Source organism: Etheostoma cragini, chromosome 20 (assembly GCF_013103735.1).
Source record: "Etheostoma cragini isolate CJK2018 chromosome 20, CSU_Ecrag_1.0, whole genome shotgun sequence".
Lineage (NCBI taxonomy): Eukaryota > Metazoa > Chordata > Actinopteri > Perciformes > Percidae > Etheostoma > Etheostoma cragini.
The window spans coordinates 3,313,324-3,326,480 of record NC_048426.1 but is presented as its reverse complement, the minus strand read 5'-3'; the positions used below and the strand labels follow the sequence as shown (position 1 = coordinate 3,326,480).

The following is a 13,157-nucleotide window of genomic DNA, read 5'->3' as shown; positions in this document are numbered from 1 at the left end:
TGAATGTGTGACCGTCATTCTGTGAAAATGTCTAAAACGTTAAAATAGAGGAATGTCTAAATTCATACATAATCAGTTTTCATACATCTTTACTGCTAAAATACGTTGTTGAGGATAAAGATGTATACTGTATACTTTATACCTGACATTAAAATTCAACCATTATATGGATATGTTGCCTGGATAAAGGAAAAACCACATTAATGCCAGGTGTAAGTACATGGGATGGGAATTTGATCAGATCAGCCAGACAGCTTTTGGAAGGTGTTCAGTATTGCATTGAAATGGGTGTAGCACATGAGTCACATGACTCCTGAGTCACATGACTAGCAAACATGACTAGCAAACATGAAACTTAAATATAAAACTAAACTTCAAACCACAGAGTTTAATTTAGGAGCTACAAACGTACTGACAGCTGAACAAACATTTTACCTTTTTAAAAACACCATTTTCTCCTGCACAGGTCCTGCCATCTGTCAGTAGACATCTTGTGTTGGCACACAGAAAAACAATGACTTTTTCAGCAATCTGTGTGTTTTCCAGGGCTGGCTCTTACCAATTTGGTGCCTTAGGCAAGATTTTATCTGTTGCTCCTTGCATCACAGCTAGTTCCACTACCAATCATTGTGTTTATACACTCACACATAAATTGAAAAGTTTTTCTTTTTTTTATGACCAAATGTCTTTATTTAGAGATTAAAAACAATAATGCTGAGACTGACTAGAGAAAAGTTGCAGAGGTTAGGTTTTCCACAAACAGACAAACGAGTGGAGTAGTAACATTACGAGGCAATTTGACAGTTCCATTTGATTCACTGCTTCAGCCAATACTTTAAAGGAATTAGGTAGTATGTTTAGATCTCAAGATGTTAAGCAGTTCAGTCTTTCGCTATACCTTTTTAAGGAAAGAGAAAAAATATAAACACTACTGTAACCAAATATAAATAATAGAAAATTATATTATCTGTAACATTCCAACTCATAGTAACGGTTTTGTTTCACATAATTTACGCATTTAATTACACAAAACAGATAATGCCCACTGGTGTAACAGTCAGCCAATCAGAGTAGATTATGCGGTGCAGTCTGCTTTTGTCGTAGCAGTGGCAGCAGCATACCAGATGGGGATAAAGCAGGGGAAGATGGACTCAACGATGGCAGAGTAAAAGTTTATGTTGGTAGTTATCACCATTTCTGTGGATGTCTAAGGTGTACAGATTGAATCTAGAATTTAGAATTAGTTTTAATAATAATAATAATAATACATTTTATTTAAAGGCGCTTTTCTTGGCACACAAGGATGCAGCACAGGGAATTCACATATTAAAAAAAGGCAAAACAAATACTATACATAATAATAGAGCAAAACAAATACTTTAAAAAAGCAAAACAAATACTATACAGCAAAACAAATACTATACAGCAAAACAAATACTATACAACAGCGAAACAAATACTATACAGCAAAACAATGCAAAAGGCAGAGCAATAGACATTTAGGTGGAATAGGCAGTTTTAAACAGATGTGTGTTTAGTTGAGACTTGAAATGGGGGATTGAATCAATTTTTCTGAGTTGGGGGTCTAATGAGTTCCAGAGACGGGGAGCAGAGCGGCTGAATGCTCTGCCCCCCATGGTGGTGAGACGGGCAAAAGGGACAGAGAGGTTTATGGAGGAAGAGGATCTGAGGGAGCGGGAGGGAGTGGGACGCTGGAGAAGATTAGACAAATATGGGGGGGCGAGGTTGTGGATGGCCTTGAATGCTAATAGGAGGACTTTGAATTGGATACGGAACTGGACAGGGAGCCAGTGGAGCTGTTGGAGGACAGGAGTGATGTGGTGGATGGAGGGGGTTCGAGTAATGATGCGGGCAGCTGAATTCTGGACCACTGAATTTTATAGAGGGATTTGTGAGCGAGACCGAAGAAGAGAGTTGCAAAAATCGAGACGGGAAGTGACGAGACTGTGGACAAGGATTACAGCAGTGTGGCGGGTAAGGGAGGGGGAAAAGCGATTGATGTTACGTAGATGGAAGTAGGCAGACCGGGTAATGTTATTGATATGGGGTTGAAAGGATAATGTGCTGTCAAGGCTGACACCCAGACTCTTAACCTTGGGGGAGGGTGAGACGGAGCAGTTGTCAATTGTGAGAGAAAAACTGTCTGTTTTGGAAAGAGTGGTTTTGGTGCCAATGAGGAGAACCTCGGTTTTATAAATTTTTAATTTGAGGAAGTTTTGGGTGAGCCAGGTTTTTATTTCAGAGATGCAATCTGTAAGGGAGATGGGCAGGAGAGTGGACGAGGGTTTGGTTATTTATTATTATTATTATTATTATTATTATTTAATGTTAAATTTGCGGAAGATATTGACAAGAGGAAGCAGGTAAATGATGAAAAGTAGGGGCCCCGGGACAGAGCCCTGGGGCACACCTGAAGTAACAGAGGAGGGAATGGATTTACAAGGCTTGAGTTGAATGAACTGGGTGCAGCCAGAGAGGTAAGATGTGAACCAGTCTAACGGAGTCTAGGTGGTGCCGATGGAAGATAGCCTATTGAGGAGGGTGGTGTGACAGATGTTGTCAAATGCTGCATAAAGGTCGAAGAGGACGAGGATGGTGAGGAGTCCAGAATCAGCTGCCATGAGGAGGTCGTTGGTGATTTTGATGAGTGCTGTTTCAGTGCTATGGAGGGGGCGGAAGCCGGACTGGAACTGTTCATACAGGTTATTGTGGGATAGGTGAGAATGGAGTTGAGAGGCAACTGTTTTTTCAAGAATTTTGGGGAGGAAGGGTAGATTGGATATAGGACGGAAGTTGTTGAAGTTGGATGGGTCGGCACAAGGTTTTTTCAAAATAGGGGTGATGGCAGCAGTTTTGAAGGATGTAGGGACAGTTCCAGTGGTGAGGGAGTAGTGGATGATGGCAGATGATGAGGGAGACCAGGGAGGGAAGGCCAGCTTAACAAGTTGTGTGGGGAGGGGATCAAGTTGACAAGTAGATGGCTTGGATTTCCGGGTGAGTTCTGTGATAATGGCACTGTAACACTGGATCATCTGTCAGGTGTTATCAGAGGACACACATGAGGGAAACAAGAAATAAAAAAATAAACTCTCATGAAATGAAACGCTCATTTCAAGTCATTTGCTGTATACAGAGTACATAATTAATGTTTGTTAAGAGCAGGTACTGTGAAAGAAAGTTGTTGAAATGAGTAAAATTCACCAAAAGAAACAGGACTTAAACGATTCACATAAATGGCAGTCGCTTCGATACCATGCCCAGTAGAAAGTGGATAGTTTTACCCAAGTTTACGTTAACATGAGATAGTCAATATCATTTCAAGTAATACTGTAACTACTAATACTGCAACTGTTGAGAGTCAAGTGATCGGCTGGACAGAGATGGCAGCTTGAGGCAAAGGTCCTAGCTCCACTTTGCCAAATAGTTGTTTTACATGGTTCCTACTTGGGTATTCTATCACTGTATGCTCGATATAGTTACTTAAGGTGAAATGGACAGCAAAGGCAACGCACGATACTGATGCAGTACTTGAGAAACAGAAAAGCTACATTGAGCCACGCTTTTCTCAGATCCAGTCTCAGCGTTTTGGACAGCAAAGATGCGCTTGGCATGTTGCCATGCCAAAAACGGACCAATGAGAAGGGATTTAAATGCACCGGTTGAAAAGGAACCGCCCCCAGGTGCAGGGAATAAATGGGTGTGATTTAGGAATATTCAAGACTAGTCTCACTTGACTCCATCAGGGGGAAGCATGGATCTGTCCGCTGTCAGCTGCAGTGTTATCATGTTGTTTGTGTCTTATTGTTTTTTGTCTTATCATCTTCATCATTCTGTTGCATCAAACCTTTTCTTAATTCTCAATTGAACCACCAGCCTCCTTCCTCAGAGATCCAATGAACACAACATTACAAAATTCTAACAACAGCTAACAACTACGACCTATTGCTATGATCCCAACTACGTGAACAAGCAAGACCATCTCTGCGTCCATCTCAATCTCTACATCAGAGGGGACAATGAGGACAATGAAGTGTGGAGGAATTCCACACCACCTGTCACTTCTCTGCTGGGCTTCCTCCTGGCCAGTGTGAAGGCATCGGACGAGCTGGGGGCTGTGGTGTTCTTTCCTGGAGTGCCAGTGTCATTCAACTGGGTGATTCTTTTTCTGTGAGCACATCTGACGCCCACATTCTGCTTTATTATTTATTGTTTAAGGAGCTGATGGGATAACATTTCCCTTGAATTGTACATGGTACAATTTTTATGTGAAGAATAAACATACCCATTCAATCAGAATTCTGCACTCAAATAAAATGAACATAAGTTATATAACACTCCGTTCATTGTTGTTTACCAAACTTTAATTTTTTCTGAAAATACATGTCCTTCCTATTAGCCCACGTCCAAATTACAATGTAATACAATATTTTTAGGGAAGCCATACCATAGGGGTACACTCTGGAATACTGGTCACTTCTTTTCTACACAACATCAGGAGTAGCTGTTTTTTCGTTTATACAACAAATAACCCAAAATTATTGTCTTGATACTGTCATGCTGTGACAGAGCGCATTGGCTGCCATCACGGTAGCGAGGCGCTACCTATTTTAGCATAAGGAATGACCTTAAATGTTGCCTACTTATTAAAATTAAAATTAAAAAAACATCTTTTTAACTTTACCTCCTAACTCTTACACATTGCACAAAACTCATTTTTTCATAAAACCCAGGTTGTGTCCTAACGATACGAGGGAGGCTGGACTGGCTGGTGCTAAGGGGCCCGCCTACAACTAACAAGGGCTCTGGCGTGGGAGGGGTGGGGTTTGGTAGGTGACGGAAAGTATGGCTGCCGCCACGGTTGCTTTTAAGGACTGACCTTAAATGTCGTCTGTTTATGTTTGTTTAACGTATCGATATGTTCTGTTAAATTTCACAATGTTTAAAATCATCTCTTAACTAGCCATTCATCAAATTTCTCACAGTAATCCCGAAGCTTTTTCGTGTACATATAATAATATAATAATTGTACTGAGTTGAATGGAATGGAAATGAAACGTTCCAATTAGAGGGACAAGCTGCAGGTGGATATAATCCAGCCGCTTCTTTTGCTGAGAAGGACAGCTTGAGGAAACACCTGAGGGCGCAGGACGTAAGTCTGTTGGATGCCCTAAGTGTGGTGACTAGATTTAAGGTGAATTTAATGAACAGTTGTATTCTAAGATTATGGGATAGTTTTTTTGACTCCCCAGTCAATTAACTTTATTTTCTTGAAAGTGTTAACTCTTCCCTTAAGTTTGTTAATTTTTGAGTCTCTATTTTGCCTCCATGGCCTTAATTGGGGAAATTAATTTAAAAAAAAACATATTTTCAACTTCATCTGCAATTCACCTTGTTGTGTTAACACCTGCTCACGACTGCGCAGCAACATCTACCTACAACACACGCATGACACCTTTTTTTCTGTCCTGGACTCGGTCTTGTCTTGGACTCAAACCTCTTTGGACTCGGTCTTGACTTGGACTCGACTAGTCCTGGTCTTGGACTGGTCTTGGAATCGTCGACAAAGGTGGTCTTGACTACAGGACCACTTAGCGGTTCCTTGTTAATGCAGTCTTGATTCTGGTTTAAAGTAGGGCTTTGATTGTCTTCAGTGTAAATACTAATTTTGATCTGGAATCTGGTCCAAGCCTAATTTACAACTGTAATAAAATGCACATAAAAAAATAAAGAGTTGTGAGGCTGGCCCCCTAAACAGTCTCTGTTTGTTTTCTGCCCAGAGATATCCTACAGGGGCATCTATAAATCTCTAAGAGTGGAATCTCCCGAAGTCTATGGGCTCTTTGTGTCACTAAAGGAACAATACTGATGCTAATGTAATTTTATTTTGTGAAATAAAGCAGTCAAAAGTCTTCATTAAATGTTTCATCAGTAGTCTTTTGAGCAAAACAGAATAATTTTGTTTCAGTACACAGTCCAGCTGTTTGTTTACAGCTGCATTTTATTGTGCAATCCTGTATCGACACTAACAAGAACCCCTCTTTTGTCTGAAAACCCTAGAAAATCCTTACCAAGACTGCCTAGGAATTACCTTCGTTGTTTGTCAGAGTTTGTACTTTGAAACGATCACCCAGGCTTTGCTGTGTTTGTCTACGTGTGATAGTCAAGCAGGGCTGGATTGTGGAGGGACAGGAACGAGGGGATTTTAAAAAAGATCTGGGTAGAAGTGTTACTGTATTAGTCAAGACAGGACAGCTGAAGAACACAGAGGGAACTCTTTTCTTTAGCCCATGATGGGTTACAGAAAGCTGTGTTTGCTACTAATGCTGAGCAGCTACACTTTGGCCCGTAAGTAGGAATCCATTTTAATTTAAAATAATTGGATTACAATAAGATCTTAATAGCATTTTTTAATGGTCATTTGAACAAGCACAGCCATTGTGAACCAGAATTAACAATACCAGGACCCTGGAACACAGCCATTGTTTAGTTTTTTAACCTGTGCTTTCCATATCAAAATGTCTACTATAAAACACACCTATATAGGCCAAATAGGTGTCTATAGTTCCAGGGTCCTACAATTTGGCAGGCTGACTCACTTTCATGGCTTACCGTGGAAAGTGAGTTAGGACAAGTGAGTGGAACAGCTGCAGTGAAGAGATGTACAGCAATGAGCAATTTTAAAAGACTATTAAAATGACTATATTAAAGGGATACCAAAAGGATTAGAAGTAATAGTATTTTATAATGACGGTATGGTTCTTTGGCTTATATACTAAGTTTGGATGGGTCATTATTTGATTCGCTACATATAGACGGAAACGTAGAAGACAGATGGTAAAGAAAGAAGTAGAAATAAAAATAAAAAATAAACAAAACAGTGTGAATGTGTGTAGGCATGTGTATATGCATATGTGTCTATGTGTATGCATGTGTTTATGAAAGCAGTAGGTAGGTAAATATACGGTGTAAGCATGGGTAAAAATGTGTAAATAAGTGAAGCATAAAATTGTTTTGTAAAGGATAAAAATAGAGAAAGGGGGTAGGACCTAAAAAGTTTGTTCATGAACTTCCTTTTTTTTTTACATGTTTAAAATAAACTTCTAATACTACTAAAAGTTAATAGAACAAAGCCATTATTACCACCTGAGATATGTTTTTCCTACTATGGCAAGTCTTTGAGTTAATTACAAATATTCTGATGATGTTTACGATCAGTCAATCATTCATTCAATTAATTTATTTGTCAGTGAAATCACTTAAAAACAATTTCAAGAAAATGAAATCCATGAGTTTACTATTTAATTTATTATACTAATACCCATCCATCCATACATACATTAGCTAAAAAGGAGTGCATGCACAGATATGAAAGATGATGATTACCCAGAAATCCATTTGTTTTAAAAGTGTCATCCAAGCATTAAGAGAACAGAACTGTATATATTTCATATTGTGTACTATACACATTAACCACCCTTCAACAGTCAATTATTGTAAGTTGCAAAATGGATGCAAAATGAATGCTTGTGCTAAAGTTATGTTCAGTGTGCTTTCCTTGCTGCTACTGGTAATTTAAAGAGACATAACACCAAAAATATCCTCTTGCTGTTGTTTTTTTACAAGACAATTAGACAATTTTTGTCAACTTTAATACCTGAAATTTTATTTATAAATTATAATAAATAATGTCCTTAACCCATGTTTACTAATCATGTCTATGACCCTTCACTTTTTTCAGAGGAAGGAAATGGCAGCAATGAACAAACTTCGACGTGTCTGTGTGAGTTGCAATCTACACATCAGTTAAATTCACATGCAATTTTTATTATTCAATCGATGCTGTTCTGATATTGTTTTCATGATATTCTGTACTATTTTGGTAAAAATAAATACTCAAATTGTACTTTCTAAAGGGTTGATGGGGCCCGAAATTGATTGAACACTCTGGACTTTGTCACTTCCTCTGAGAGGCCGGCAGTGTGTGTACCTTGAAAAGTGTGTATGTGCATAGGGTAGATAGAGAGGGTCAAAGGGTCAATGTGCTAAGAGAGTCAAACCTACTAACAGATCGATGGTGGCTGCTAAACTAATAAGCACATGGCCCATTTTCTGGGGATAGCAGCAGCAACTGATGGACTCTTGTTCCTTCATAGTTTCTGATTCTCTACAATAGCAGTTTTTCACTGTTCAGAACATTATTTAGATGCTTTTGGGTCCAAAGTTCTGCAGTGTTGGCTTAAATTGATTTGATTAGCTTTGTACATACTGTAAGGGACAAACAGATTAAAGAGTCAATGTAACCATGTGATGCTTTTATCTTATTGCAGTGGCATCCAGATTCAAGAGCTATAAGAAATATGTGTACCAGTACACTGCAACAAGCACAAATGGTGTGGTGGGCACTGCTAACCTAAAGAACGGCCCTAAAGTCTCCTGTCAGGTACATGATATTTGTGTCCCACTTTGTCAAGCCACTTCATTACAGAATGTTCTCATCTAAGCTCCCTCCCTGTCTCTCCATTGACCCTGTTATTGCTGGCACATATTTAGGTAGAGATTGAAGTCCCCCAGTTGTGCAGATTTTTCATGCACACCAGGGACTGTACTCTCAGTGAGGTGTCTGTCATGGATCCCCAGGGCCAGCCGGTTTACAGGCAGGCCCCTGGCTCTGAGGCCTTCCAGGCTGCCATGGAAAGGTCAGTGCAATACATTCTTCACATGATCACATGCATAAGTACTAAGACTAAGAGGTGACATGGGTGAAAAACAAGTGCATGCATGCTTTACAAGTGCTGGCGATGCTGGATTTTACGCATCTTTTTGTATTGTTATGTACTGCTTGGAGCAGCCAGAAGGGTAGAAAGACTAACTTACAGCAATCACTCCTCACATTTTTTTTCTTTACACATAACACATCAAAATCTTGTTGAATTTACCACATGCGCCATTCATTAGTCAACAGTGTTAACTGTAAAACGGTTGTATAAAAGCAATAATATTTTTAAATGGGAAAATAATTGCATGTTTTATAGACTTCAGCATAGCATTTGATTATAAATGGCATGATGGGCTTTTTTAGAAACTAAAATCAAAAGCGGTGGTAAACTTTATGAAATTATTAAATAACTGTACATGGAAAGTAAATGTGCAGTAAAACTGTCTCCAAAAGAACAGAATTCTTTAAACAGGAGCGTGGAGAGAGACAGGGAGGCAGTTTGAGTCCAAAACTGTTTAACATTTACAGTAATTACCAGCAGCGTTGTTGGAACAAACTGCAGCCCCAGGTTCAAGTACAACTTCACTCTGGGCAACACCTTCCTAGAACAAGAGGGCTCTTATAATTACTTAGGGGTTGAAATTAGTACATCAGGGAGTTTTAACCTGGCCATAAACACACCATATGTTATAAAGCTCGGAGAGCTTCGTATGCAATCATATTTGGAAAGAAATCATCCCCCCAAGAATTTGGCACACCAATAAAGCTTTACGGAAGCAAAACCTGGGGGCCGATTTCAAAACCAGAATTTCAAAACTGGGATAAACTCCCAATAAAGAATTACAATTGGAATTCTGTAAAATCCTTTTAAAAGTGTGCCCAAACACCCCAAACAATACATGCAGAGCAGAACTCTGTAAATTCCTTCTGAAAATTCAAATCCAAAAACGATTTCAATTAAATATTGGCAGCACTTAAATCAAACTAAAATCAAAAAATTGCATTGCAAACAAAGCTCTCCTGAGCAATCAGTCTTCAGATACCTACTGTATGTTTGTTCTTACAACACATGTTTATTGATTTTGTCATGCAAATAAAACAAATTGAAAATTGAAAATAGAGAGAGAGAGATAGCGAGAGAGAGAGATGGAAGCAGCGGGCAGAAGATGAGGCAGCGGCTGAAGCGCTGCAAGGCTTGAGATATTGTTGGTGCCGTGGTTGCTGTGCCCCTTTATGATATACCTTAGACAATGCCCCCCCTCTCTAATCAACAGGAAAATGTGCACAAGCCATTTTTTATTCAACATTTTGAAGTTAACACAAAACCATGGATGTACGCCTATAGAAAATCATCATATCCCTTAGAAATAGTAACTTTTTTGTCTTGCACCCTAAAATTAATAATTCATATTTAAAAAAAATTTAATATATTAAACAATTAAAAATTAAGATAAATATTCCACCTTTATTTACACATTCTCCATAACAAAATTTAAGTAACATAAAAAGGCAATAGTTCTGAAACATAAGATAATAAAACTTATCTGTAAGTTTGAGCTGTAAAAGTCATCAGTCCCATGATTTAACACTTGGTAGAGCCTCTTTTTGCTTTAATTACTGCCATCAGTCTGTTTGGATATGTCTCTGCCTTGCACACCTAGATTGGGGAACATTTTCCCGTTCTTCCTTGCAGAATTGTTTGAGTTCAGTCAAATTTCGTGGTGAGTGGTGATTGACTGTTGTCTTCAGGACGTTCCACACATTTTCAATTGGATTTAGGTCAGGGCTCTGACTTGGCCACTCAAGGACGTTCACCTTGTTATTCCTGAACCACTGCATAGCTTTGGCGGTGTGTTTAGGGTCGTTGACATGCTGAAAGGTTAACCCTCTGCCCATGTTCAGCTGTGCTGCAGGTTTTCCTCAAGAATTTCAGTGTACTTGGCAGCATCCATTTTCCCTTCAATCCTGACCAATTGCCCAGTCCTTGCTGAACAGAAACCCCCACAATACTGTTCTCCCTATGTGTTATGCACTTCCAGTACGTTGACACAGATTAACAGCAAGCCAAACTCGAATCAACGAGCCAGGACGACGATTGCCTAGCTCCTGTTGTTGTCTTCAGGCGGGTGAAATTAACGAGGGAAAACTAAACAGAAAGAAAAAGACAGAAGCTTAGTCCCTTGAACAGCAAATAGCTTTAGCCTACCAAGCTATATCTAACTAAGCTATACAACACATGAACAATGTGCTAACTACCCATTCACACACATAGCGCTATCATAACACCAGAGTAAAGCTAATAGCATAATTTACGTTCACACACATAGCGCTAGCATAAACATCAAATAGCATCGCTAGCAGAGAAACGCGACAAACGTGAATTCAATGATGAATAAAATGAAAGGTTTACTAACTTACATCCACAGGAATAATGTAAGTAGTAATGACAGAAATAAATACTAAACTTACAGCCAATGCTTTCGTGGGGAAATATCAAAGAGCCCAACTCGAGTAACATGTTTCCTCCGGCATAGTTCTTCTTCTACTATTTAAAACACGTAGCGTGTCATGTTTTCCAAAATAAAGGTCACTGAAAACTATTCCTGCGTGTACTTTACTACATATAACACATCTACGTAACTTACATAGAACACTTTAGAAAAAAATGTATTCTTAATAACTCTGGGGCAGAACACCCCTACAGCATAATGTTCCCATCACCATGCTTCACAGTAGGTATGGTGTGAATTGGGTGGTGTGCTGTGTTTGGTTTTTGCCATGGCATCTTTGTGTAAAGCGTGTGAGATTGTTGTCACATGCACACACCCATAGCCATAATAAAGAGTAGACGCCGCATTGGCTGCTGAGCGCGAGATTTCCAGCCGCCATCTTGGACCGGTCATACTCGTTACTTAGCAGCAGAAGATTCAAGCCGCCAGAGCACTGTGCAGCATATTCCTGCTCAGATCAGCGGATTTTTTTATGTTATCTTTTTAATTGTGGGTTCTGTAAAGCATTTTGAATCTGTGTTTTTTGCGAGTTTTAAAGGGAGATTCAAACAAGTAAATGTGCAGTTTAAATAAAAACTGCCACTTTTATTTCATACTGCTACTTTGAATAATTACTGTTACGCGTGCTTTGTTAGGGGTGAAAGATATCAACGCAATATCGTTACACAGCATATTGTTATAGAAGTGAGTATGACATATACATTCAGGGCTGCCAACTTTTCTAAAAACCTTGGAGTGAGATTTGGGGGGGCCAACCCATATTTTGCCGTGTACAAAGCAATTTTTTGTGGTGTTTATCCTTTAGGGTTTAAATTGGGATTTGTTATATTTGTGAGGGATGGGGCTCTCCCTAGGGGGGTCTGGGGGTATGCCCCCCCATGAATAAAAAAAAAAAAAGAAACCTTTAAATGGCACTTTCTGAGTTTTTTTTGCAAAAGAATGGAGAAATCAAGTCTTACATGATATGTGCAAAACTTTAGGGGAGCCTTTGCATTGTTGTAGTATCAACAGGTTTTAGGGCATTCAGCATTTACATTATTTACATTATAACTTCTTATGATACAATAACAACCTGAGACAGTAGCATATGTCAGCAACAGCTGAGAAGATTCGGGTCTGTGGTGAACAGGTCCAGGGGTCCCTGGTGTAGGGACCAGGGACCCAAAGTTAAATTAATGTTGGGGGATCAACTAAGACCACTGAAATTCTAAAGAATGAGAACCACTGAGTTACATAAATTCTATTCCTTTAACCTTTGTGCAAATGTTCAGTAATGTTTGGCCCTCATCCTCTGTTCCCCACTTAATGTTTTTACTTTTTTGTGAAAATAAAGACTATCTTTTCATTTTATAAAACATCAAAATTAACTATTTACAGTTACATTTAGAGATGCACAGATGTTAAAGATGCACAATAGTGGCCCAACGTTGCAGTATCGTATTTATAGTATTATATATATAGTATAGTAGGCATATAGCTCAGATGTGTTTCACCAGATTTCCGCTCATGTTTACAACTTTGTGCACATTCAAGATATAACTCCTCCCATTTCTGTTGTCCGAGATTTGGAAAGTTGTAATATAGTCCGCTGATAAGGTGGATCTCGTTCAGACGGTTGCACAGACACAGAGGCCCAATTGGGTCTCTGACAGAGTTTAGAGGTGGCTGTACACTGCTCTTAATCGGATGTCTACTCATGGATGCAAAGCGTCACTGCCCCCAGCAGAGCGAGTCCACTAAAATGAACTGAAGTTGCTGCACTACCAGCCGCGCTGCTCACCTCTATCTTTACAGAGAGAGAGAGAGGACACGAAGCGACAGACGGGTCTGTGATACTCAGAGCTCCTACCTGAAGCCGGGAATGCACCTGGGATGGCTCGTGAAAAAAAGGTTCTCATTTTGCAACAATT

General features: G+C 39.3%; 1 protein-coding gene across 2 annotated transcripts in view; it reads left to right on the top strand.

Moving 5' to 3' along the window:
* The first annotated feature begins 5,963 nt into the window (after nucleotides 1-5,963).
* apoba (apolipoprotein Ba) overlaps nucleotides 5,964-13,157 on the top strand; it is a 58,114-nt gene continuing 50,920 nt past the window's right edge. For both annotated transcript variants that reach the window (XM_034859324.1, XM_034859322.1), the window contains exons 1-4: nucleotides 5,964-6,366; nucleotides 7,760-7,801; nucleotides 8,349-8,461; nucleotides 8,572-8,717. In XM_034859324.1, coding sequence (XP_034715215.1) covers nucleotides 6,309-6,366; nucleotides 7,760-7,801; nucleotides 8,349-8,461; nucleotides 8,572-8,717 — 359 coding nt within the window. In that variant the 5' untranslated portion in view covers nucleotides 5,964-6,308. The remainder of the gene's footprint in view (nucleotides 6,367-7,759; nucleotides 7,802-8,348; nucleotides 8,462-8,571; nucleotides 8,718-13,157) is intronic.